Source organism: Trematomus bernacchii, unplaced genomic scaffold, assembly GCF_902827165.1.
Source record: "Trematomus bernacchii unplaced genomic scaffold, fTreBer1.1, whole genome shotgun sequence".
In the NCBI taxonomy this organism is placed as follows: Eukaryota; Metazoa; Chordata; class Actinopteri; order Perciformes; family Nototheniidae; genus Trematomus; species Trematomus bernacchii.
In genome coordinates, this window is record NW_022987973.1 from 21,546,655 (window position 1) to 21,572,249 (window position 25,595).

Sequence of the window (25,595 nt, forward strand, 5' to 3'; positions counted from 1 at the left end):
GTTGGCCAGTTGCGGCCCTGCCTGTGTAAATGGTCAAAAAGTGCTCAAACTTCACATATGAAGGTTTTCTCATAACTTTTTGTTTTAATTATTATTATGGGGTGTCATCAAATGCCGTTGCCATGGCAACAGATCCCTCGCCATCAAACACAATGTTTATGATACTGCTGTAACTCCTATGTACGTTATCCGATCGGCCTGAAACTTCCCACGTTTGCCAACGGCCGAGTCCTTGAGACACCTATGTGACACGTCGACGTGCGAACAACAGCCTGCGGAGCGTCGAAAACCCGCTTAATGCTTTTTGCAGCTTTAATTATTTTTGAATTTGTGTTATGTTCTATTTAACTATGTTGCATTGTTGGAGGAGTTCGGGACATACGATTGTCATTGCCATTTCTACAATGTAGCTTATGTGCATATAAAAACCTTTGAATTTGAATTGAATAACTGATATTACTCACTTTTAACATACCCTTAATTTAGTTATACAACCAAAATATGAGAACATACATTACAAAACCACACATCTGCATATGAAATATGATTTATTTCTATAATTTACAACTAATAAATGTATCCTATTGTAATTCAAATGGTGTGCTCTCCCATGTGTTGTCAGAGCTGGACCCCTCTCTGTCTGAAGAGCTCCTCCAGCCTCTCCTCCAGAGCGTAGTTGGTTCCTCTCAGGCCCTTCACCACCTCACTGGCCCACACAAAATACTCCTGCACACGCTCGGCTGTCCAGCCTGCAAAACACACAGAGAGGGAGGAATATGGTGAGTAAATACATTGTCATGCATCGGTACACAGTACTTCACCAGGAGTTGTTACAATTTTACTACATGTATCTCACAACTGCAACATAAACTCTCCTTTCAGAGTTTTATTTTATTTTTAATACAGTCCATTAAGTTGTTGGACAGGTTTATTTCCCGTATGAGTACATTTGTTTTGGTGACTTCAATACACTTTATCATGTGTACCCTTTTTTGTATAGTCATGAGTTTATCAAATCCATCCTATAACAAAACCAACAATGCATTTTCTCACTAACAAGAATTGCCTGTGTAGCTAAAGCCTCGTTTAGCTGAAACACTTCCCAAGCAAGTATCTTATCTCTTTCAGCTAATTGTTTATTAATGATGTATTTAAAACATAAAAAGAAATCAAATGAAACTAGATATTTTTAAACCGTTTTAAAGATTTTCATCCTCACTTGGGGATAATTTTTCTTGGTTCTGAGATCAAAAAATAGTGCAGGGAAGTCAAAAAGAGATTAAATAACACATTGTGGATTTTGTTCTCTATATCGGATTTGTTAAGAAACATGAAATAAATCCCATGAAACATGAAGTCCTTTGACAGTTAAAGAGAGGTGCTGACCGGAGGGGGTGCAGCGGTTCAGGTCCCTCAGGTTGTAAAGTTTATCAGCCAGTTTCACCACTTTGGCTTGGCGGCTGCAGTGAGCTGCGTGTTCCACCTGCTGACGCTTCCTGTCCTGTTTGGACAGGCTTTTGTCGTCCGTCACCTCCTGAACGATACGAGCCACGATCGGTCCAAACTTCGCTTCTAGCTCTGCAAAAGAAGTGTCCGTGTCCTCCACTGTGTCATGGAGCAGTGCCGCCTGCAGGAGAGACAACACACAGGCTCAGCTACACATGAAACACTTTGAGTAACAGCAACTCACTGATAACAACTGATAACGTACCTGCAAAACCTCGATGTCTGCGACCCCTCCTTCATGGCTGATGATTCTTGCAACTCCTTAAAAGTACACACAGTGAGCAATAAGAGGAAAGTCCACATGATATCTTAAAGGGGCCCTGTTATGCTCAATTTTGGTTGGGGGTGTGGAAGAGAGAATCCTTCTAGTTAAAAGTGAAAGCCTTTTATTGTCATTATACAAAAAGTACAACGAGATTCAGAGTGCAACTCTGTCCCAGTGTGCAAAAACTAGACATACATAACATTAAAAACACGGCAGTAGGACAGACAACATAAGCAATCATACGTGGGGAATAAATAGTTGATATCAAAATAGTTTATAATTTTTAAAGTGCATTCAAAGTGTGTATTATGTGTGGAGATGGTTACGGTTATTGCATTAAGTGTGGTGGTTGAGCAGCCTGACGGCCCAGGGGTAGAACCTGTTTTTTAGTCTGTTTGTCCGTGACTTGAAGCTCCTGTATCTCCTCCCAGAAGGCAGGAGAGAGAACAGTCTGTGACTTGGGTGAGAGCTGTCCTTTATTATTTTAAAATAAAGAACAGTCTGTGACCTGGGTGAGAGTTGTCCGTTATTATTTTATGTGCTCTGCTGAGGCACCGGGAGGAAGGACTTTAGGGATTTTAACCTTTGCAGACCATTTAACTTGCACACAAACCTATATCACAGTAATTGCATTTAATAGTAATAACCATACACTTTATTATAATGTATTTCGTAATGCGAGCCCGTATGTTTTTTCTCCCTACAACCTTTAATAGCTAAACAGCAACTTTTATTTCAGAATGTATGGGTAGATCTTAAATGCTAAACAATATTGCCTCAGTAATGTACATTATTTTGAAACCTACTGTTACTATTGAAATTATTAGTCTAACTAATGTTACATTGATAACATTTCCAATATGGATACTTACCAAGTATCAGGTATCCTAGCCACTTCGTAAAAACATCAGAAACTATTTAAAAATCCATTTGTAGATCTTCCACAAAATGATATAGCTAAATGACATGCAAAAAATAAAAACAAATAGCTCCTACAGAATATATCACTTCATGTTGCAGCTGTCAAAGTGGAGCTACATTTTATTATTAAAAAGGCTACAGTGTATGCTGCAAGGTAGCTTGTCAACGGTGAAACACAAAGCCTTATATTATCTCAGACCAGTATATTCTTTTATTATTAAACATTTGGTGTAGTGAAATTACAATATTTACTTGAGAATTGTAGTAGAGTAGAAGTATAAAGTACGTCAAAATTGCACTTAAGCACAGAGTTGTCTTATTTTGATTTCTGCATTGTTGGACTTTAAGATTGCGCAGCAGCACCTGAAGGCATCACCGCAGAGTTAAAACCTAAAACCAGTCTGTGGTTAAAGCACCGCTACCTACCGATGGGGTGATTAATGTACGGCGTTGCCTCTGGGTCTTTGCGTCGCTGGTTACGGTGTTTCTCTGCGGCAAAATTCACGGTCTCTAACAACAAAACTGCGTCGGAATTCATGGTTGTAGAATAACATGTAGCGAGAGAGAAACAGCGTCAGGTGATTTAAACTTTCGACGTCGCAGCGTCGCTGTCAGTGTATCAGTCCGCTCCCTCTGGTGTCCGGGGGGAAACAGATGACGGAGCGATTGATTCCGCTTATTTAGCTACGGAAGCAGGTAGCTTTTAATATCAGCTTAACCTACCTTCTGCTTATTTTATCTACATATATTCACCCCCTTATATATGTCATGGATTGAATATTCAGGTAACATTATTTCTACATAACTGTCAGCTTTTTAACGTTAATCGTTGTTTTGAATATTCCTGTGATGTGAAGGATGTGTTTTTAGCCTACAAGCTAGCCTAGCTATTAGATGAACCACAGCATATAATGCTAGTCATTTGTATGTGTTACTATTGCGTGTAGCCTCTCTGTAATTATATGAGCCACATGTTTTTGGAGTATTTACGCTATGTAACACTTATTTGTTCTGTGCAATGAATGTGTGAGTTTTGCCTTGTTCCAGTGTTGGTCCAGAATGGCTCACAGTGCCAGGAGAGATTGCCCGGAGCTCCCTGACTTCTCTCTGCTTAAGAGGCTGGCCAGAGATCAGCTCATCTACCTGCTGGAACAGGTAGGACCAAGTCACAATATGTCCTAAAATAATGTATTATAGGCTGACATCTGGCTGCTAACATCCTACTGATATGACTGGCATGTAAATAATGCAGATGTTAATGTTTTTAATAGGACCTCTATTGAATACACAACTGTTAATTACCAAAATAAACTTTACAATGAGGGGACTATGAGCGATTACGAAGGAGACGTTGCACTGCCGACCACGCCCCATCTGTCCTCATGTGATGGTCAGAAGTGTTACGTCAGATTCACTTTTGTACAGTCTACTCACAAAAGTGAGTTCCATTATTGTCAACAAATCTTATGAAAAAATAAAAATCACGAGCAATAAGTATTTCTAAATATCCAAAGCCTGTGACTCTGTGCCCAAAAAAGAGCTCCACTGGTGTCCAAATACTATTAGAAACCCACTGTTGCACTTTGAAATATGCTCCTTCATTGCCATGAACACGCCTTAGTTTATTTTGAATCAATTCCACTGGATCGTCTTGCTGACAAAAATACTCACGACAAAACCAAAGGAAATTCAACTTCTCTTTTTTTGCCTAATATTTAAAGATATACTTCCACAATAGGAAGCAATGGGTAAATAGGGTCGGACAATAATGTTTGACATTATGGGGCGTCATTTTTAAATACGTTTAATTTGATTACATGCAAAAGAACATTTAAAAAATATAACGCTCGCAAAACAGCAGGGTTACCAGCGCTGAACATTGCATACACATATTTAGTTTTTTGCTATTTTAGTTTGAAAACCAACATGCTGAGCCTGACACTTAAAACTTAAATGTTTTATTACCCAATGTTGCCAAATAACACTTTAGCGAGCATCTCTTCACCCCCCTCTCTCTATCTCACAGCTGCCGGGGAAGAAGGACCTCTTCATTGAGCCAGACTTGATGAGCCCGCTGGATCGTATCGCCAATGTGTCAACACTAAAGGTAAACCTCTGTCAGATTGTCTCTTTTTTTATTGAAAATCTACAGTTCTAATATCTTTTTCAAAATGTTTCTTTTTTCTTTCTTTTTTTACAGCAACATGAAGTTGACAAACTCTACAAAGTGGAATATAAACCTGTTATCAGCACCTCAGATCAGTGAGCCCTGCACCCTTCATACTTCTTAGATCATCTAAGACCTTTATATTACACCCACGCACGCCTGATACGACTGCCTCACAATGTGGCATTACTCTCTTGCAGGCTCTGTTTCCTGATCCGGCCAAGAATACAAACTGTGAAATGGATATGTGGTAAGTAGAGTTGGATTTGTTTTGTAGGTTAGTATGAAGCTTATGATTTAGAGAGATGAATACATAACACCATTAAACTAAAGCAGAATACTTATTAACTGAAAAGGTAATTTGATTTATCGCTTAAAAAAATATAAATCTTCAAATTTGTAAGGAACTTGGCTATGGTTGGAATTTATTATTATAATTTTTTTAATGATTGAGATTATTATTAATTGCAAGTTTTTGTAAAGTTAGCTCAACACACATTGAAACGTTCTGTTCTTTAGCTGAAGTGAAAACCTAAAAAAGGGTGCCCAGGTGCTACCAACAGTGATGATATGTTACTTAATATGCTGATGTATTTGCATATCAAAATATATATACATATATAAATATATATATTTTGAAAAAGCATTCTTATATTTCTCAAAATAAGCGCTATAAAAAGGTGTGTTGGTGCCAAAACTAAGGTGTGGTATTGGCACTTGCATCAAACAGTTCCCACTATACCCAGTCCTTTATACATGTAGTTACTTAGTTATAACATTGCCCCCTTGAATAATGTACAATAAGCCTATTAAATAATGTAATGTTTATTCCTTCCTGTTGCAGATGTGGCCAATGCAGACAAAGCAGCAGGAAAATTTAGAAGATACAAGATAATCTTTACCCCACAGAAGGTATATCTGTTTCCCCTCTGCTGTTGTGCACAAACTCTGCTCTTTGGATGAAGTCCTTGATATTAACCTTCTGCCTCTTCTGTGCAGTTCTATTCATGCGATGCGGTGCTAGAGGAGCAGGGGATCATCGGCGGTGAGCATTCTTCTTCTTTCACATTGTGTTTCAGTAGCAGTGATCAGTGTGGGTGAGAGGAAATGTTACACTTGTTGTTGTCTTCCCACAGAATATGTGACCACTGATGAGTGGTCTTTCTATCTTCTTCCTCTTGACGATGACATCATCAGTCTGGAGCTGCCGGAATTCTTCCGAGACAACTTCCTGGTAAATAATATGCATGGGGATATTAGTTGATTGACTATTTAGTAAATTACCAAATCATTTATTGTACTGTCTGACATTATGATATAGAAAAATATGGCAGATGAAACAAATTGTCTGATTAAATCAGCAAGAAAATATGTATATGTACAGTTTGTCAGATAGCAGTAAAGAAAATATCAGGCCATACAAACAAATCATCAAAAATCCATTGTCTTTGCTGGAATGGCTGTAAATGTGAATTCTGATCTGATGCAACTAAGAATTATTTTCATTATTAATCACTTTATAAATATTAGGAAATTGTGAGGAAAGAGGCGCCATTTTGTAATCTATTAACCAATTAACCATACCTTTTGTATAAGAAAGTAAAATGTCATTGTAGCACATACAGTAGCACCCGAGTAGCAGAACATGAGCATCACGTTGTATTTCCTCCCACAGGCGGGGGACCAGCGCTGGGTGAGGACCGCCGGCAGCGCTCTGCACCTCCTTCACTCGCTCTACGGGCCCTTCTCAAAGATCTATGGGATTGGACGATGTTCCAAGGTGCGGTATTATCAACGACCAAAAACTATCAGATAATATTTAAAGGGGCTCTATTATGCTCATTTTCAGGTTTATATTTGTATTTTGTGTCTCTACTGCAGCATGTTTACATGTTTCAATGTTCAAAAAGGTCTTTATTGTTCTCATACTGCCTGTGCTGCAGCACCTCTTTTCACCCTCTGTCTGAAACCAGAGTCCAGTCTGCTCTGATTGGTTAGCTTGCCGGCTCCGTTGTGATAGGTAGAGATGTCCTGCCCCTTATTCATCACGTACAATGTGTTGGAGCGCTAGCCAATAGAAGCACAAGTGTTACGTTGTGATGTTGGAGGTTGTGGCTCAGTGTGTTGGTGCGCTGATCTTCGGAATATGAGGGAACTGGTTCAAATCCCGCTGCAGTCAGCATTCAGCTGTGTCCTTGACCAAATCAAATGTATCCTGAGTGGATTGCCCATAGTATTGAATGTATGTGAGTCGCTTTGGATAAAAGCGTCAAACATGTCACATGTAATAATAATGTAATAAATGTCACTGTTTTACGGAAGTTAACAAAGGAGTCTAATGGAAAAAAAAACTACATAACTCCCTACAGGAAAGGGAAAACCCCAAAAATATAGTTAGTTTTCCCAAATAAAGTTTCTGCTGTGAACTGCCCCTAATTCTGTCCATTATTAACAGATGGCGTACGAGTCGTGGAGGGAGCAGGTGGCAGAGGGAGAACAGAGAGCTCAAAAGGCTGAAATAGGAAAAGTGTTTCTCATCGACAGAGGTGAGGATGCATGTGTCCTCTCAGTGGATGACATGCAGAGATGTGCTTTCTGTCCTCCATAACTCTGTCTTTATTTTTGCAGACGTGGACTTTGTCACTCCTCTGTGCTCACAAGTTGTGTATGAAGGACTCGTGGACGATATTTTTAGAATCAAATGTGGTAGGTATTTGTATGATTCTGCTCTGGTTGCAGATTTATTTGGACATGTCTCATCACAGTGTCTGTTCTGCAGGATGTGTGGAGTTTGGACCTGAGGTTACCTCCTCTGACAAAAGTATGAAAGTCATGCTGAACTCTCAGGATAAGGTAGGAAGCTGCTGACATTAGAGATCTTCCATTGTCATGACTTTAAGTTAATCATCTGTTGTAACTCTTGCTTGGTTCATAGGTTTTCAACGAAATCAGAAACGAGCATTTCTCAAACGTTTTTGGCTTTCTCAGTCAGAAAGCCAGGAATCTCCAGACGGCATATGATGTGAGTTATTGTTGATAACCCTCATTATAACTTGGCCGGTGAGTGACAGAGCTAACACTGTGATGATTCTACAGAAGCGACGGGGGATGGACATAAAGCAGATGAAGACGTTTGTGTCAGATGAGCTTAAAGGGTTAAAACAGGAACATCGGCTGCTTAGCCTACGTGAGTGTTACAGCAGTAAATCAAATCAACTGGCATGTGCTGTATACATCCAATAATAATTACTGACATTCTCTTTCAGACATCGGTGCCAGTGAGTCCATAATGAAGAAGAAAACTAAGCAGGACTTTCAGGAGCTGCTGAAGACAGAACACTGTAAGAATACTAAAGTGTCCAAATCTTATATTAATGATTTCAAAGGGTTCACTTCTGACTCGCTTTCTGTTCCAGCTTTACTTGAAGGATTTGAAATCCGGGAAAGCATTTCTTTCATAGAGGAGCACATCAACAGACAGGTGCGCCTGCTTAAACACAGTCTGATATGAACAGGTGAAATATAAAAAATGAAATGCTGGAATCTTACCTCTTTATATTTTTCAAAGGTTTCTATGATAGAAAGTCTGAGGCTGCTTTGTCTTCTGTCCATCACGGAAAATGGTGAGTGGTCTTTATGTAAATATTAATTCAAAAACTGATTCATATTATTCTAATGTTGTATTAAAACCGTGTTTTATCACAGGACTTCTGCCAAAAGACTTCCGCTCACTAAAAACACAGTATCTACAGGTGAGATTCAACATTGTCTTCTTATTAAGAAAATGCTGTCTGTGTCCTACAATCAAACATTTGATGTTTTTGAAAGCCACAAATGAACTGGCATTAGACATACTACCAGTCGACAGCTTTAAATACCTTGGAGTAACACTGGACAATAAACTTAATTTCAACCAGCACACCACTGACATCTTCAAAAGGTTATCCATTATCCCCCCCTCTTCTCCTAATACTGTACCAAAGCATTATCCAACCCATCCTCATGTACTCCTCCGCCTGCTTTTTCAATATGCTCACTGTCACCAACCGGACAAAACTGACAGACGTCACCAACACTGCTGCCAGGATAATCGGACTTCTTACACCAAACCTCACAATACTTAACAACAGGGCCATCTCACGCATCGCATCCACAATAGAACCGGACATCACACATCCACTCAATCAGTACCTCGCCCCACTGCCATCCGGGGGCATGCGCACTGAGACATAAAAGGGCTCGCTTTGGAAAAAGATTGGTTCCGGCAGCCATTTCTGCCTTAAATAACAGGCCTCGCTAAGTGTAACTGCCATGTGTTTCACCATCTGTTGTTGTCTGTGTTATTGTTTGTTGTTTATATATTTCATGTATACTGTGTACAGTGCTGTGAAAATGAATTTCCCCCTGGGGTCAATCAATCTAATCTAATACTATACTTATATACTTACGCATACTACTTTCTGCTATGTCTGTGTGTAATTCCCTGCTACTGAGCACATTGGGTATGAATAAATAGGGGTTAGTATTGTAGAAATTGTCATTAGAGCAACAATCGACAGAAGTCCCCAATAAATAAGCTGTTTTCTCCTGTGTTAATATCTTTGCTTCAAACTACACTGTACATTTTAGGAAACAAAGATTTACATCCTCAGTATCAAATTGGTTTGAGTCTTTTTATGGTGTTGGTTGACAATGGATAAAGCATTCCTCTTAAAACCTGTCCTAATTTATGGAGCCATTGTTGTTAATATGAAAGCTGTTCTCTGATTGGCCCCTGCAGAGCTATGGAGTGGACCACCTGCTCACATTTGCCAACCTGAGGCAGTTGGGGCTGCTGGTGGAGCAGCAGCCCGGGGAGACGATGACCGTCATGGAGAGCAAAGTGGGCAAACTGGTCAACGACAAAACTGGAGGTGAGACAGGCTTCATCTTGTTTTTGTTTTGTGGTACTTTTATATTACAGTTTGCACATCATCAGCAGTTCAATCAATACAGTAATCCATCTTTTGTTTTTTCCAGTCTTATTACACATGGCAGGAGCACAAACAAAATATACAAAAATAGGGAAAAAAACACAACATGAAACAATAAAGACAAGGAGTGTTTTCTATTTGTATAAAAATATCTTATATATGAAATCTCTCATATTTAAGCTGAAGAAGGCCATCTCTGGAAAATAGAATGCTTCCACTTTGTTCAAGCTTCCTCAAAGTCTTCTCCTGAAGCTTTATGGAGAAATTGATTATTTCCTATACAAATACTTTATATATAATATTCCAGTCATCAACATTTCTATCGTCTTATTTTTAACTTCCTATAATCTATCCTGATCCTCCTCATCTGCATTTGTATTATTCATTGTTTGTTTTGTTTTTTCAGGAAAGTTGACTGATGCCTTCTCTTCTCTTGCGAGGAAGAGCCATTTCAGAGCCCTGAGCCGAAAGCTCAACCTGGTAAAAGATCATCTTTACCGTGCTCCAAACGGCATTTTCATCAGGTTTTATTATGTCACTAAGTAAATGTTCCAATTTGGTGTAAAGGTGCCAAAGTCAGATGAAGAATATGACCTGCGTGTCCCCAGAGACATGGCCTACATCTTCAGCGGGGCCTACGTCCCTCTGAGCTGCAAGCTGGTGGAGCAGGCGAGTAAACGGCTGGAGGCATGATGTCACATGGCTTGTTGACTGTTTGAGGAAACCAATGAGAGATCATCAGTGCCATGTTGAAACTTATTTTTAATATTATTCCTGGTGTGGTCGTGTTATAGGTGTTGGATCGAGACGGCTGGACTGGTCTTGAAGAAGTCACCAAGCTGCTGAACGGGCATGAATTTGCTGTTACAGGTTAGATCACAAGGAGATATGAATGTAATGTTGAAGTTGAATACTGGCAATATTCTGCAATACTCTGATTATTTAAACACTTTGTGAACTGCAAACACATTATTTGGAACTAGGGTTAGAGAAACCTGATTTCCCAGACTTGATTTTGTGCAATTTTCCCCCCATTTATATGCACACAAATGTGCTTTTTACTTGTACCGATGGAATGACAAGGACTTTAGACAGGGACTAGCTAATGGCTAAGTGGTGGGATGATAAGAGAGAAATCATTAGCGATTAATCCTCATAATTAAATAAGAATTCTCACTAAAGGCTTACACAATTAAAAATGTGCACTTGAAAACTGAAGACAAAACATCAGGAAGTAGGAGGTCATAGCTTGCATTATTACAATACAGTTAAAACAAGTAAGCTGTGGTCCTAAAGTAAGGTTAATGTGAGAAAGAAATCTAATTACTGAACTACTGTTTTCTGTGAAATGATTACTCAGAGTAACCTTGTTTCAAGTAAAGCCACGTCTTAATAAACTGATGAATGCTAAATGTTTCGTCTCCTCAGGCAACAACGGAGCCGATTCAAAAGCAAAGAGCGACGCTCAGCGCATCGTCCTGGTCATGTTCCTCGGAGGCTGCACCTTCTCTGAGATCTCAGCCCTACGGTTCCTCGGCAGAGAGAGGGGTAAACATTTGTCTGCCAGTCATCTTCTGATGGTTTCCTCCCTTTCGACTTCATTCTTCCTGTTTGTGCAGCTGTTGCTTGGAGTTTCACTTCTTCTGTTGTACCAGCCTCATTGTATTCTCAACTGCTCCTGATGATTTATCAGGCTGCACATTTTTTATATTTGGGGAATTTTTAAATATGTTTAAGATATTTGCTTGGATGGTGTGATTTGTGATTTTCTTGCACTTTTAAGATATTCATATCAGAATACTTTGTTTACCCCAGGGGAAATTGGGTTTTGTCACGGTTTGAAATAAAACCATTTTAAAATGAAAGACATATTGAGAAAATAATTATACAAATGTAAGAAGTTACAGTAAGAATATGTAATACAAGGATACAATAAAATTAAGATATTTAAAATGCGATCAAAATCAACATGATGGTGCTTTACCAGCAGAAACCTTACACCCCTTGTGTTTCTCTTAATAACATTACGATAAAGAAATATTAAACTTACATTAAACTGCAACTATGCATTCAAATCTTACGAATACTTTTGTCTTATCATTGCACATAATTTCTTTAAATTAATTTGTTTGTATATATTTTTTTTCTTCTATATTTTTCTTAAATGTATGTTTTATTTTTATTTTTTCTTAAATCAATCAACTATAAAACCCAATATCCCTCGGGATAAATAAACAATTTGGATGATTGATAATGACATTCAGTTACTATTCTTTGAAGACCGTGTAGAGCATGATTGGGCTATGACTTTTTATATATTTAGTCGGCTGAGGGCTTTTTGGAGCGACATTTTGTTGTGTGTTGTGTTCTGGGGATTGTAAAGATAACTGATATTCAGCTGTATAAATCACATTAACTTATCATGTCAGAAGTGAGCAAAAACACTTCATTATAGGAAACTATTTTTCTGATAAAGCAAAGAAAAGCTCTATTTACATGTTTGCCTGTTAACTGAATAAAAGGTATTTATTCAGTTAACAGGCACAAACAAATAGTAGGAATTATTGACGTGAAAGTGAACACATGCAGTGAATTATCTTCATGAAACTACCTGGATTTCTTATTGTAAATAATTCTCTGTTTGATCGGAAAGAAGGTCTTCATTATACTAATAAACTTGCTGTTGTTTTTCTTTTCCAGGTTTTAGATTTATTGTAGTAACAACTGCGATTACGAACAGTTCAAGAATCCTTGAGTCTTTGTTGGACAACCATGTATGAAGCCTGTCAGCGTTTCATGATGGACACAAACTGAGAGACATTCCTGCAGACATCTGTCATGCATTCCCTCCAGCACAATGGCGTTACAGATGAAAAATGTTTGCTTCTGGCCTGTGTCTGACAGCGAAAGAACTGTAAAGATTGTATAAAGTGAATAAATGTTTTTAACATGTTAGTTGGTTGTTCATTTTTTGTGCACTTTGGCAGAGGTGGACATTTACTCAAGTACTTAGGTACACATTTGAGGTACTTGTACTTCTTTATTTGAGTATTTCCCTTTTATGCAACTTTTTACTTCAACTCCACTACATCTCAGAGGGAAATGTACTTTTATCTTACCTTATTATCTTAAAGAGTATGATGCATTGCTATAAATAACACTACCCTACAGTATATAAAATACTCAAAATGAGCACAACCAACGACAGGAGTAAAATGCAACATACATTAATGCAGCAGTGGTAATCCAAAAACATCACATAAAATACAAAAATAAACGGACATTTCACTACAGGTTGAGTACTATTACTTTAATGTTCTGAACGCTGGACTTCTATGTTGTGAATACATCTTGAGCCACTGTGCTGAGAATTTTTCAGTCTAAAATGAACAGCGTTACCATTGTATGAAGTGTCAATCGAACTTCTGCTAAACACCACACCCTCCATGATACTGGTGTGTTTGTTTTATTCACAAGTTGTTCTACGATGGGCGGGTCAGCCTCAAGTGTAACGGCTGAATCGCCAGCGGGCCGGCATGAGTTTAACACAACAAGCGCTCCCACAGAAGGAGCCAATCAGAGAGCAGGGCGCCGCTTAACGCGTATTTTGAACTGTGTACAAACTGACCGGGCTGAGAGCAGGCAGAGAGGCGACGCTCGTCTCTGGGACACATTTACGGCTAACATTAGTTGTTTTTAACTCTTCACCGATATTGGAACACAACATATTGGATTTTAACAATGAGGAAGAGGTATGGTTTAACACTTTTTTTCGCCATGGAGTCAGTGTGTTAAACGTAAAGTTGCCTAAACGTATTTACAGCAGGTGGCTAACCATTAGCTTAACTATTTCCAACGTCTGTTAGCTCGATCAGAAACCTGAATTCTGTTTTCTTCGGTTTGAATTTCCCTACGGGTTCCATTTAACTATGTATTCAAAACTGAGTTGACAATGTTTTCCACTGTCTGTCTGCCATCCCTGTAGCGAGGTGCTCGCAGCAGAGTCTGTGTCCTGTCTGAATAAAGCACTGTGCCACCTGAAGGAGATTTGGGAGGAGATCGGTATCCCAGAGCACCAGAGACTACAGAGGACTAATGTTGTCAAAAACCACATTAAGGTGAGCCATCATCAGCATGTCTGTGAACGTCCTGCTTTATTATGTCAGCTAATGTGAATGTAACGAGATCAGAGATAATGAACAGGTTTCGACATAAGTGGGTGGGGGGCTTCTGCAGAGAGCCAGCCATCCTACACTCGAGGAATCCTATCGTTAGTATGCAAAGAAGAGATTACATTTGGGGCTTGCAAGGTGTTCCCATGCACTTTGCCATGGTGTTTTGCTATGAGAAAAATAAAAAGCAAGTAATGCAAAGTAAGGAAAGATAATATAGAACAGAAAAAATATAAACAATATGCAGAATATATCTTTCCAAGAGGAAATAACTGTACCAAAGAACAGTTTTGGGGGTTGAGGTGACGTGCCTTTGTGACGTGCAACAACATTATCATTAACTTTTCAGTTTGGTCGCTTGTTAGCAGACCCTTCACGCCATGGCAGAGCGAACAGGTACAGGCAGGGCCCATAGTGATAGCCCTATAGTTTAAATCTACTACCCACAAATAAACATATGGACATGGGTTACTATTTTAAACAAAATGGTAAATGTATTTAGGAACCTATCCGTGTGATTTTAAGTCGGGGTGGACCTCAAATCCTCTAGGAGGGTCTGGGGGCATGCTCCCCCGGTAAGATTCTTTTTTAAATTTTGGAGTTAAATGCATCAATCTGGTGCACTTTGAGGGGCAAATAAAGAGACTAGATCTATGGGAACACCTATATGAAACAGAACTGTATACATTTCAATAATCATAAAATCATGGCCATAACCAATAACATGCCATTTCCAATATGAAAAAACACTGAAACTTGTTTATTTATTTATTTTTGGTTCATTTATAGTTGTGAGTGTGTCTGGGCTCCTGAACCAGCCTCTCCCTCCTCTCCCCCTGCTCCTCTTTGAGGCAGCAGCAAAGACTAGTTTTAGCTCTCAACAAGTTGTAAAAGTTTATCTTACCTTTTTTCACCTACTTAACTTTTTAATTTTTTTATTCATGCATATTTGACTAATCACTACCCCCTCAAATGGAAATATGTGTTTACATAAATGGTGACCAAACCGTTTGAGACCCACTGAGAACTTAGACTAAGTTAACTATCTAAACACTCAGAGAGTCCTTAACCTCACCTGAGCTGAGGTTATCCCGAGCTTGAATGACAATCAAGGGCTTTGATTTATGATCTGTATGACAGTGGCCATGTCGGCAGGCCACATCATGTAGACAGCCAGTCACCCTGTGTGAGGCAGGCCACTTAACAGGCCTGGCCATTGGGAAACCCCCCGGTCCTCCCGATGGCCAGTCCGGGACTGGGTACAGGAGGCGTAGAGCGAGGGATCATGTCCACAAGTAAACCAATCGCAGATGGCGTCGTGATCGCGGACGGAAAAAAAAAAATGATTGAAAAAAAAACAAAAAACTAAATGGGTCGCGAAATATACTTGGGCCAGGGCGGCCGTTAATATACCTGGGCGGCCCGTCCAAGTATAGTCTGTGTGGGGAAACCCTGATGATTATTAAAAAAGAAAAGAAAATGGGATCAAGACTTGTACTTGGGGGATTGGGACATTTTTACATTTTTTTTTATATATATAAATATATAATTGTAATATCTACATTTTTGTGAATTATAGACAGCAGATTTGTTAATATTTCCAGAAATATGTTTTACTTGAGGCAACACAATGAAGCTTCAAGTAAACAAACTGGTGAAAGAAAATCTTGTTGTGAAAATATGTTATGCCACAGACAGTTATGTGATCTTTTTTTTAATGTTGAATATTTGCAGGTAACTTTAGTGTGAACTAAAACTATGACCATTAAAGAAGCATTTTTATACAAATGTGTCTGCACCAAGGACCAGTTTTACTCAACTAGATGTATGGAATTGGAAATAAATTAAAATATGTATATCTTCCCATATTGACAAAAAAAAACAACATCAAATGATTGGTTACTGGACTGCAACTATTGCAATATCTTCACACCTCTGTATTCATAATGATGATTTATTGTCTGTTCTTTGTCCTGCAGGGCTTACTAGATGATATGGTCAAGGAAGAGGAATCTCTGAGACAAAGACTTGTAAGCAGCATTCAAACATGCAGGACAGACATGGAGAAACTCTGCCTGGAGCTTCAGCTGAATGTGTTCGAGGTAAGAACCATCTACTGTGATTAAAAACACATCTGCATTCAGAGCAAATATTTCTATAATTGGTTTTCCTGTAAATTCAGATTGATTGACCTGCTAACTAGCTGTGTTTTTGTTAATAATAAGTAGAGTAGTTATGAGTTGGTTGATGCGAAAACGGATTTGAATGTCTTAAGTATCCCCTATAAAGTGTTCTTGTTGTTATCTTCTGTGTGATAGAAGGAGAGTGGCATCAGCATGCTGCAGCAGGAGAGTAACATCCGCACACAGGTGGACGTTCTGTTGAAGGAGAAGGCTCAGCGCATGCAGCAGCTGAATGCTCTGCTGGAGCAGGAGCAGGACCTGTGTGACATCCTGTGCTCCGGGTCCTACGGCCTCTCTGCAGACTCTGTCCCCACACTGGAACAACTGGAGAGCTTCAGGCAGCACGTGGCCAGCCAGAACACAGAGAAGGTGGGAGCTCGCTTTGTTACACCCACCCTGTCTAGTTATTTTAGATGAAAGCCTAATTTTGGCAATTTATTTAATGCACGCTCTCAGTAGTTTACTCAAATGTAAACCCTCCTTCCCTCTATGCAACCATTTCAAAAGTAGTAGTATAAAATCAAAATACATGGTGGAAAATAGTGCTGATTATCTCACGTCCAAGAAAGTTACTACAGTTGAGGTGGATTTTTTTTATTTTATTCAAATGTCTGTTAGGTTGTCATGTGGGTTGGTTGTTGTTTTCACATGAAACAACGTTATTGTTATTATATTAGAAGAAAATTCTGTGTCACACTTCCTGGAGTTGTATACCAGCTACTCCATTTTCTCTCTAGTCACGTCACTAGGAAATATGGAGAATTCCTTTTGCAACCTGATCTTTCATAATATTCCCTACTGAGAGCTATTAAACTGCAGAAACCTACAAGTAACAAAACAAAAAGCATAGGCTGGATTTCCCCAAAGTCTGTCCTCAATTGACAATTGTATATACACTCCTAATGCTCAATGCTTCTGAATGATTATATTTAACATATAAGATGGTGCTTTTTTAATATAAAACTACATATCAGGCTTACACAACAAATTAAAGGTCAGCAACACCACAGAAACGTGTCTATACTAATAGACTGTGCTCTTCAGGCGAAGCGGTATGCTGAGTTTGCGGACCTGAGAAGCCAGATCATCCTGCACATGGCAGAGTTGGAACACACCCCCGAGACCAGCTTCGAGAAGGACGTCGTCTGCGAGGACGAGGACACCTTTTGCCTTTCAAGAGACAACATCTCTTCACTCAAACTGCTTGTCTGTCAGGTAAGATGTTTTTCCTAGCATTGCATTTGATAACGTTTTAAGCCCCATTTAAGATAAAGGAGAGTCCTTTCCTCAACAAATTATATAATCTGTCCTGTTATTAGACGGATGTGTTGTTGGCTGATGCTAGATGTCTTTTATAATGCATTGCAATGTACAAAAAAAAACAGATTCCTACTCTGTAACTCCACCAGAGCATTGCGTTTCCAGAAGGCAGGGTTATTAGTGGTTCCTTATGTCTCAGTAAGTACAATGGGAGCCAGAGCCTTCAGCTATACAGCTCTTGTTCTCTGGAACCAGGTTCCAATTTGTTTTCGGGAGGCAGACACCCTCTCCAAGAACTGACTTTCTTTTTTAAATAAAGCTTACAGTTAAGGTTGGCTCAGGCTTGTCATGAACATCCTCCTGGTTTCTTTATTTGACATGCATTCACATTATCCTCTTTTGTCATCTGGATTGTCTATGTTGTCATGTGATTGTGTTTTAATCAGAGATCTGAATTGTACTAACTGTAAATCCCCCTGAGGCCACGTGTAATTTATGATATCGGGCTGTATGAATTGATTTGATTTGTTGCCCACCTTATATCAACTGATGCATAGCGACAGTTCAAGCAGTCATTTTGGTGTGTCATGTCGACCCTGCAGCTGGAGGAAAGTAAGGTGGAGAACGAGGCGAGGTGTGAGGCTAACCGAGAGAGGATCCAGCGGCTGTGGGACAGACTGCAGGTTCCCCAGGAGGAGAGGGAGGCCTTCAATGATCACATGGTCTCGTCCAGGAAGAGGAACCTGGAAGCGGTGAGAAGCTTGACTGCCTAGTTCGTTTATTTTTTGTTATCTTCATTCCGGGATAGGCTCGGTCGGTCTGGCTTCTTTTTAACACTTTATTTTCCTTTCTCAGTTACGAGCAGAGGTGCAGCGTCTGGAGGAGCTCAAACTGCTAAACATCTGCAACGTCACCGAAGCCATCCGCTCCGAGATCGCTGTGTTTTGGGAAAAATGTTTCTTCAGCACTGACCAGCGGCAGGATTTCGCTCCATATTTTAGCGGTATGCTCTTTTGTTAGACATTTTATCTGTCCATACAGTATTTTTGTTTTAGAAAATAAATAATCTAAGACTCTAATTTGCTATTATTTCTTTAGAGACTTTTACTGAAGAGCTTTTGAGTCTGCATGATGCTGAGATCCAGCACTTGAAGCAGCATTATGAGGAGCACCAAGAGCTGTTCGGTGGGGTCCACCAGTGGGAAGACAGCTGGAGACTCTTCCTCGATCTGGAGGTGAGTACGCTGCGACAGGGTGACAACACAACTCTCAAAGCATCTGAGGCCGGTTGGCTGTACAGATAACTGTCAGCTATTATTCCTCCAAAAAAATTCAATTTGGAATCAATGAGCAAAGACATGATGAGTTTTTACATGCAGAAGTAGTAAGAATTTCTTTGAATCCCCTAGTCCCATCAGATTGGTCCAGAATCAGCAGTATCTCTTCTATTCAACCTTCATAACTTTGTAATAGTTAACTACTGTATGATATATTCTAGGGCTGTGCAATTAATCGTTTTTTAATCGCAATTACGATTTTGGCCTGCCACAATTACAAAAACAACATAATCGAAAAAAACGATTATTTTGCTTTGCTAGGTTGTGACAGTGCACTGCAACATATTTGATCTAATTTATTTTATAGTCTAATTTATTTATCATATTTATATATGTTTAGTAGCTTGTGGAAGTGCGCTCCCAAATATTTGTTGATCTTTTTTATTGGTATTTATTATTTTGATATTTATGTAAATATAAATGTATCATTTTATTTATTGGTTTTTCAGTTTAATTATGTTCAGGGTAATCAACAGTTAAACAGATACTGTTGAAATTATTATTTTAATTTGTTTTAAAGTTCAATAAATTGACGTTTTCAAAGTCAATGAATAATCGTATTTAATAATCGTGATGTCAATTATTGACCAAAATAATCGTGATTATGATTTTTGCCATAATCGCACAGCCCTAATATATTCTGTGACAGACTATGTACCAAAAAAAGACAGAAATAAACATAAAAGCAACACACACAAATAAAGGAAAATACATAAACACTGGTTGATCCAGGGGAAAACTTGACTTTATTAATGTTCTGCTTCTCAATTTATTATAAAATTGTAACAAACTTCTAAGCTCGATAACTAACTTACATTTTGTCTAACTCATATATAGCTTAAGCCTATGGTTTTAAATGTATTAAAAAAAACATTAAGAATAGAACCATTTTAGATTGTTTGAACAGACAAACGCACCCACAATCATTAAACCCCTGCATTTATTAGTGTTTTTTGGTTACATTGCTTCATGTTATAGAGTTATTATTGTCTTTCTCAATCACAGAAAAAAGCCACAGATCCGACCAGATTCACTAACCGAGGAGGGAATCTTCTGAAAGAGGAGAAACAGAGGTCTGAGCTGCATAAAAGCCTGCCCAAGGTAAGACATCAAGACTGCCTGTTCATTTCTAAACCGTAACATATTTTGTAACTTTCTTACAATTTGACGATAACTGAACATTGATTTGTTTTTTAATTTTTTCTAGCTGGAAAATAAATTAAAAGCCCAGATCGATACATGGGAAAGTGAACAGGACCGTGAGTTTTTAGTACACGGACAGAAGTTCCTGCAGTATGTGGAGGAACAGTGGGAGCTGCACCGAATAGAGAAGGAGAAGGAAAAACAAGAGAGGGTAAACAATCTGCCTTTCTGTATTATCATTGTAATTTAACTGGGAAATGTGTTGAAACTTTACAATCTGTTTGTAGCACCTAAAGAAGAGCAAACAGACCGAGGAGGATATGCTGTATGGAACAGCCGTACGAACCCCCACCAAGCGCAGACTCCTAGGCACTACTACCCCCATTAAAACACGAAAGGTGCGATAGTATTACATTTAGTCTATAAACACTTGCTTTATTACAAAGTCAGTGTCTGGAGTTGTCAGACTCTCTTAGCACTAACCCATTTCCTCTGCCTCTTTTAGTTCAACGCGACGTCCAGCATCTCTAGCATCACCTCAAACAGCAGCAGCCGCTCTGTGTATGGTGCTGTGTGTCGCTCACCTGGGCCCCGCCCACCTCTCTCAGCAAACAAGGTTGGTTTCCTTTCAAGATAGAGGAAGTAGAAATAAAGCACATAAAACTTCAAGAATAGAGAGAACACTTTTGAGACAGCGACTGCACACATCATGTGACAGAAGAACTATGTTAATGAATTGAGAGCCCATTAAGTCCGATGGAGTCAGAGCATTACATTAACTTACTATTATATCTACTTTTTATACCCATAGGGGCTCTGTGGTTTACAGGACTTATGCTGTCTTTTCTGCTTTTACTTCGCATTTGTATGTAAACCTTTCCTAAAATGTCTGCATGTTATTTCCTGTGCTGAGTTCACTCTAATTTCACAGATCATTCTGATAACTTGGGGTTGTCCGTCTTCATACAACTTCCTTCAATTCTTCACCCACAAAAGGATCAATGCATATCATTTACTCCTTCTTTGTCACGTAGAATTTAAGTACAAAAATGTTGTTGCTCCCGTATGCCTCCACAAAAATCCTGAAATCGATTGTCTTGGTGAATTCGAGGAAATGGGGGGCTGTTTTTTTATATCTTTGTTGCCTATTGGGAAAACAAAATATTATTTAATGATTCAGGGTAACATAGTGTTAGTGATCCATTTACAAATAATCATTTTGTTGGTAAAGTTTCCCTTTCTAAAGATGTTAGTTGCTTGTCTGATGTGATTCTCTCCTGCCGCGCGTCCCCCAGACTCCATTAGCGCGGACGCCAGGCGTTGGTAAACGCCCCAACCCCCGCCTGCAGGGCTGTAACAAGGAGAACGAGGCGCAGCTGAAGGGGAGTCCTCTAAGTGGTGTGTTGCTGACCCCTGCTAGTCCACAGCCTAACTTCAGCATAGCCTCTGTTGCCAGCACATATTCAGAGTTTGTGGTAATTTACCCTTTTGTCTCTAATCTATTTCCTCTGCCTCTTTTTTCCCTAATTTCTCTGCAACAACACCTCTTTAAGAAGATGGGGAAAATGTTAATGATGTACATTTAATTATAGAAGGACTTCAACTCTGAACCTGTTCAGTTAAGGTGTGTTTGGAATCCTAAAACCGTGTGTAATCCTGACTGACTCGTTCCTTATGGCGTGATTGCATGGCTTTAATTAAAGAGAAATTACCTTAAAGGTGGGGTAGGTAATTCACTTCAGAAACACTTTTTGTTATATTCCATGGAATGCTCTTAACATCCCGATAGCAATGAATATATTAAATGCTTTGACAATAAATACATAAAAAAAAATATCATCTGTAGAAGCCGTAGTACTGTAAAAAGCACGACCAATCATTTTAGCCGGCTAAAATAACTGGATGGCCTACCTGCCTGTCAGCCTTCCATCTGTGCACAAACTTATCTCGTGCCCTCATTGGTCATGTGCGCGTTCGTGTGTGTTGGAGGAGGGGCTCTGTAAGGAAGTCTGAAGGACGGGCAGATTTTTTTTCGGCTGCGTACTTTCAAATTCTAGCGCACTCAATCTGGTTTCTCCATTCTTACCTACCCTACCTTTTTTAATGTACTTGCTGCTTTGGCTTTCGGCATGCACAGTTCTGATTTAGGCATTTAGACCAAAATAGGCCCTGTGTAAAAAAAAAACATGCTGCTTTGGAAAGGACGATTTATTTCTTCAGGTATCGTGAGCGCTGAATATCGAACCAAGAAATCCAGTTTAAGTAACAGATTGATCAATTTAAGGGGCTTCTCTGATGGTTTAACACAGATAAGCTGGAAACTTATCATGGTTGGACCTATTTCACTGGCCTTTTTCACTAGTCATTCTGAGTTAAATTGTAGAAACAGATGTGGTTTCATTGTAAATTGCCCACTTAAAAACGTTTTCACACAGGGCTAATGTTGGTCTGTCAGCCTTTACCCACAAACACTTTCACTCCCACAGCCTTCACAGCTCTGACAGATCCCTGCTGCTATATCTTTCTGTGTTTCTAAACCACTTTCTATATCTGCTGCCTATATTAACCATCTGTCTCATGTTCCTCTGTTGGATAGTGACAGTGACTTCAGACTGAAATAAAGCCTCTCCAGAGCCTCAACTTTTACTGACTGATCCAGAGCCATTCTTGTTTTAAGCGCTAGCTAACGTCATGCAGAAAAAGCAACAGAGAGACAGGATGGTGAATGTGTGTGAGTGTTGAGTAGGATACATTTGCCCCAAACACTGGACTAGGATCAGTTGATTGTTATGAAGAGTAAACTGATTTAGTGTTCGGTAACACTCAATCGGTAATAATGCCATGCATTGTTGATTGTTGCATTGGGATGCACTTGTGCACTCAAAATAGCAAATGTAAGTGCAGAAGTATGCCAATTGGGACACCGCACTAGTCTGTGGAGTTGAGTTTCCCAGTCACTCAATTGAGAACCAATTGGATATGCCTAATATCTATCTAAAATCCCTTGACATTAACTTAGTTTCCACAGACCCTCTCCCACTCCTGTGCACAGTGTTAGTCCCTTGTCCCTCTCCCCGGCATATGTAGAGTATCAGGTACTGTATTGGCCTTATAGAAGATCTTTTGAACAACAAAATGAAGCATGGCCTGTTCCATATACCATAGCAATGCATTTTGTTACTTTTACTTTTGCTCTTCGACTGCATTAACTAAAGCAGCAATTTAAACTTAAAGTGGACCTATCATGCTATATTTAAATGATATATTGTAGGGCCATACCTATATAAGGTATATTTATACGTTTCTGTTTTCAAAATACCAAACAGATCATGCATTTTAGCCATGCCTCATTTCGCTCTATTTGCTGTTTGCTGTCTACGGGCTGATTTTGTGAGCTGCAGCTGACCACGCCCCCCTGCAGGAGAGGGGAGCCGTGCTCTGATCAAGTCAAGAGGGGGAGAAAAAAAGATCTCCGTCCTCCGTGTTTTATTATATTGTTATAGGCCTATCGAGTCGTTATTCATTTGTTTTAAAGCTCAATAAATAACAAAGAAGACCTTTGACCGGCACTTTTCTAATTTTGTCCGGAAGATTTAAACTTTAACGGACATCTTGACCGGCGAAAGAAACTGAAACTCTGCCGCACGGTCCCCTCGTTCCTTGGAAGAGGCGGAGAGGTGGGTGTTTGTCATCTGCTGGTGGACTAACCGGAGAGAATTACAGTGCTTGCCTCGACGGGGAGGGATTGCATTGAATTAAAGCAGCGGGAGCAAACGCTTGCCTCGGGGAGGGAGAACAAAAGCCACAGCGGAGAATAAACAGAAGGGTAACCATGGTAACTATGGGCGGGAAGTCTTCTTCGCTGCTTTTGTGGCAGACTACAGCGCCACTTACAGGCCTGGCATATGTACTACAGCGTCTCCAGCGCTTTCGAGCGGCAATGGCCGGCCGTGGCCCAACCCCACATTCCCCTGATAGGTGGAGAGTTGGCCCAATAGCCGTAGCACCACTTCTGTGACGTCATTGAAGTGTTCAAATCTGGATCAGTTTTTATCAGATCCGTTGCAGCCCCTTTTTTAGAGATTTGGGTATGGAGGAAAATAGAGAGGGTTGTGTTTTCTGACACTTGGTGAGTTCCCTGGAACACCGGGGACACATATTCATGTATAAAAGACGTACAAAAGTGCATTTTGCATGATAGGTCCCCTTTAAGTAAAAGCCAACATTAGGTATTCAACACAAATGGACACCTAAATGGAATAACAATAGATTGAGGCGAAGAACCTGATGATAGGCTCCTTTTGTAGCGTGGATTTCTGCAGTGGAGAGCTCATTTTGTGTCAGAATTTAAAACCATCTGAGTCTGTCTGTGTTATGCATCTTTTTCACTAACAGGATGCACAGTGTGCCATTTATTATTAATTAAAATGTCAAGCGGCTGTTTGTTTGATGGCATATCTGCTTTTAAGTGTTGTAATTTCCTCGTATCGTCACATTACAGAGGAAGATTCAAACTGAACGGCTGTTTTCTGTCTCCACAGCGAGACCTGTCAAAGGCCTCTGACGCCAAGGTCCAGCACAACATCCTGAACTCCACCAGCACCAACCTTTGACCTCTCCACTCTGAGGGCGACTGCTATCATATCGCAGTCCTTTCAACAAAGTTTTAATCTCCTCCTAAACAGATCACTGCCTCTCACTGCTATCTGCTTCTATATTTAAATGAAGGTAATAATATATTAAGTGCAAAGTCGGTGATAAACAAGGACTGAGTGTCAGTGGCTGAGCGTGTGGTCTTCAGCAGTCTATCACTGTAAGAGGGAAAAAAAAGTTTGTATTATAAGTTAACTAACATTACTTCGCTCACTAAATTTAGCCAGTTATTGAAATGTCATAAATGTTGTCCACATTTTTTACTGCACACGAAAGGAATGAAAGAAATGTAACTTCCTGATGTTATGCAATCTGGGGTTAGAGGCCAAATGTATTATGAATACTTTGCACTTTTTTAGAATATATATTGCAGCACATAGTGTAATTTTTCTTTAATTATTTCTGGGCATTTTGTGCCTTTTTTTTTTTAAATAGAGATAGATGACAGGAAATGGTGGGGAAGAGAGTATTGTCCAGGAATCAAACCGGGAACATGCATTGTGTAATTGTACACGCACTCCTGCTCCATCCAAATCTGTTTTTATACATGTATGTATTTGTGTACATATTTTCTGTATCTGCTTTTTTCTTCAAAAAATGTACCTGTTTTCAAAGATGTCATATGTTACTTTAAGACTGTTAGTTCAAGTATGTTTCTGTGCTGCATATCAGTTGATTTATAGTTAAATCGCATGAAATCAGTACAGCTGATTTGGAAAATAGAATAAAAACATTTTCAATTGAAAAGCATGGTTATTTTTTTTGAAAGATTTATAATTTTCCTTTTTATAAACCTTTGTTTGAAACAAAATATCAAATTTCATATTTACCACAAATCAAATGCAGCGGAATGTAAATATGTGCACATCAGCGTGTACTGTGTACAAGTTTTATGCAAAGATACAAGCCCCAACAAAACACCAGTTATGTTTTGAAATACCTTAGGTGAGAGGGAATCTGATTTATCTATTGACTAAAAGAGTGGAGGGATTCACAATCAATCCTGGAGTTTAAC

General features: G+C 39.3%; 3 protein-coding genes across 14 annotated transcripts; 2 read left to right on the plus strand and 1 right to left on the minus strand.

Annotated features, from left to right (window-relative positions):
* Positions 1-531: 531 nt before the first annotated feature.
* Positions 532-3,333, minus strand: hddc3 (HD domain containing 3). Its single transcript, XM_034116855.1, has 4 exons — positions 3,119-3,333; positions 1,712-1,767; positions 1,387-1,627; positions 532-749 (listed from the first exon to the last, which is right to left on the minus strand). Exons 1-4 carry the CDS (start codon positions 3,228-3,230, stop codon positions 619-621), a joined length of 540 nt encoding a protein of 179 aa, XP_033972746.1. The 5' UTR covers positions 3,231-3,333; the 3' UTR covers positions 532-618.
* On the plus strand, positions 3,317-12,787 carry vps33b (VPS33B late endosome and lysosome associated). 2 transcript variants are annotated; one of them, XM_034116854.1, is made up of 24 exons: positions 3,317-3,388; positions 3,740-3,847; positions 4,719-4,799; positions 4,893-4,954; positions 5,060-5,109; positions 5,704-5,771; positions 5,859-5,904; positions 5,996-6,093; positions 6,535-6,639; positions 7,315-7,405; positions 7,488-7,565; positions 7,639-7,712; positions 7,795-7,881; positions 7,956-8,046; positions 8,126-8,200; positions 8,276-8,340; positions 8,428-8,482; positions 8,565-8,611; positions 9,640-9,772; positions 10,239-10,312; positions 10,400-10,501; positions 10,627-10,702; positions 11,261-11,380; positions 12,533-12,787. In XM_034116854.1, exons 2-24 carry the CDS (start codon positions 3,752-3,754, stop codon positions 12,610-12,612), a joined length of 1,854 nt encoding a protein of 617 aa, XP_033972745.1. In that variant the 5' UTR covers positions 3,317-3,388; positions 3,740-3,751; the 3' UTR covers positions 12,613-12,787. The 2 variants fall into 2 exon arrangements, with proteins under 2 accessions (XP_033972745.1, XP_033972744.1); XM_034116853.1 differs by having other exon boundaries at positions 3,366-3,477.
* Positions 12,788-13,446: 659 nt separating this feature from the next.
* On the plus strand, positions 13,447-25,327 carry prc1b (protein regulator of cytokinesis 1b). 11 transcript variants are annotated; one of them, XR_004554815.1, is made up of 16 exons: positions 13,447-13,584; positions 13,818-13,950; positions 15,984-16,106; positions 16,323-16,556; positions 17,232-17,402; positions 18,050-18,199; positions 18,303-18,450; positions 18,546-18,682; positions 19,790-19,885; positions 19,992-20,138; positions 20,215-20,325; positions 20,433-20,543; positions 21,223-21,402; positions 21,520-21,551; positions 22,524-22,658; positions 24,469-24,539. XR_004554815.1 is itself a non-coding variant. In XM_034117123.1 (15 exons), exons 1-15 carry the CDS (start codon positions 13,574-13,576, stop codon positions 24,515-24,517), a joined length of 1,833 nt encoding a protein of 610 aa, XP_033973014.1. In that variant the 5' UTR covers positions 13,447-13,573; the 3' UTR covers positions 24,518-25,327. The 11 variants fall into 11 exon arrangements, 7 of the variants coding, with proteins under 7 accessions (XP_033973014.1, XP_033973015.1, XP_033973017.1 ...); XR_004554816.1 differs by having other exon boundaries at positions 22,530-22,658; XR_004554818.1 differs by having other exon boundaries at positions 21,223-21,325; positions 21,484-21,551; positions 22,530-22,658.
* Positions 25,328-25,595: the final 268 nt, after the last annotated feature.

What these genes read in the sequence shown, in the direction of transcription:
- vps33b (XM_034116854.1), top strand. Translation starts at nt 3,752, where the DNA reads ATGGCTCACAGTGCCAGGAGAGATTGCCCGGAGCTCCCTGACTTCTCT. An exon ending in GGATTGGACGATGTTCCAAG is followed by an intron (nt 6,640 to 7,314) that starts GTGCGGTATTAT and finishes CATTATTAACAG; the next exon opens with ATGGCGTACGAGTCGTGGAG. An exon ending in TGAGCCGAAAGCTCAACCTG is followed by an intron (nt 10,313 to 10,399) that starts GTAAAAGATCAT and finishes TTTGGTGTAAAG; the next exon opens with GTGCCAAAGTCAGATGAAGA.
- hddc3 (XM_034116855.1), bottom strand. Translation starts at nt 3,230, where the DNA reads ATGAATTCCGACGCAGTTTTGTTGTTAGAGACCGTGAATTTTGCCGCA. An exon ending in GTACATTAATCACCCCATCG is followed by an intron (nt 1,768 to 3,118) that starts GTAGGTAGCGGT and finishes TGTACTTTTAAG; the next exon opens with GAGTTGCAAGAATCATCAGC. An exon ending in CAGACATCGAGGTTTTGCAG is followed by an intron (nt 1,628 to 1,711) that starts GTACGTTATCAG and finishes TCTCTCCTGCAG; the next exon opens with GCGGCACTGCTCCATGACAC.
- prc1b (XM_034117123.1), top strand. An exon ending in TTGTCAAAAACCACATTAAG is followed by an intron (nt 13,951 to 15,983) that starts GTGAGCCATCAT and finishes TTTGTCCTGCAG; the next exon opens with GGCTTACTAGATGATATGGT. An exon ending in TTCAGCTGAATGTGTTCGAG is followed by an intron (nt 16,107 to 16,322) that starts GTAAGAACCATC and finishes TCTGTGTGATAG; the next exon opens with AAGGAGAGTGGCATCAGCAT.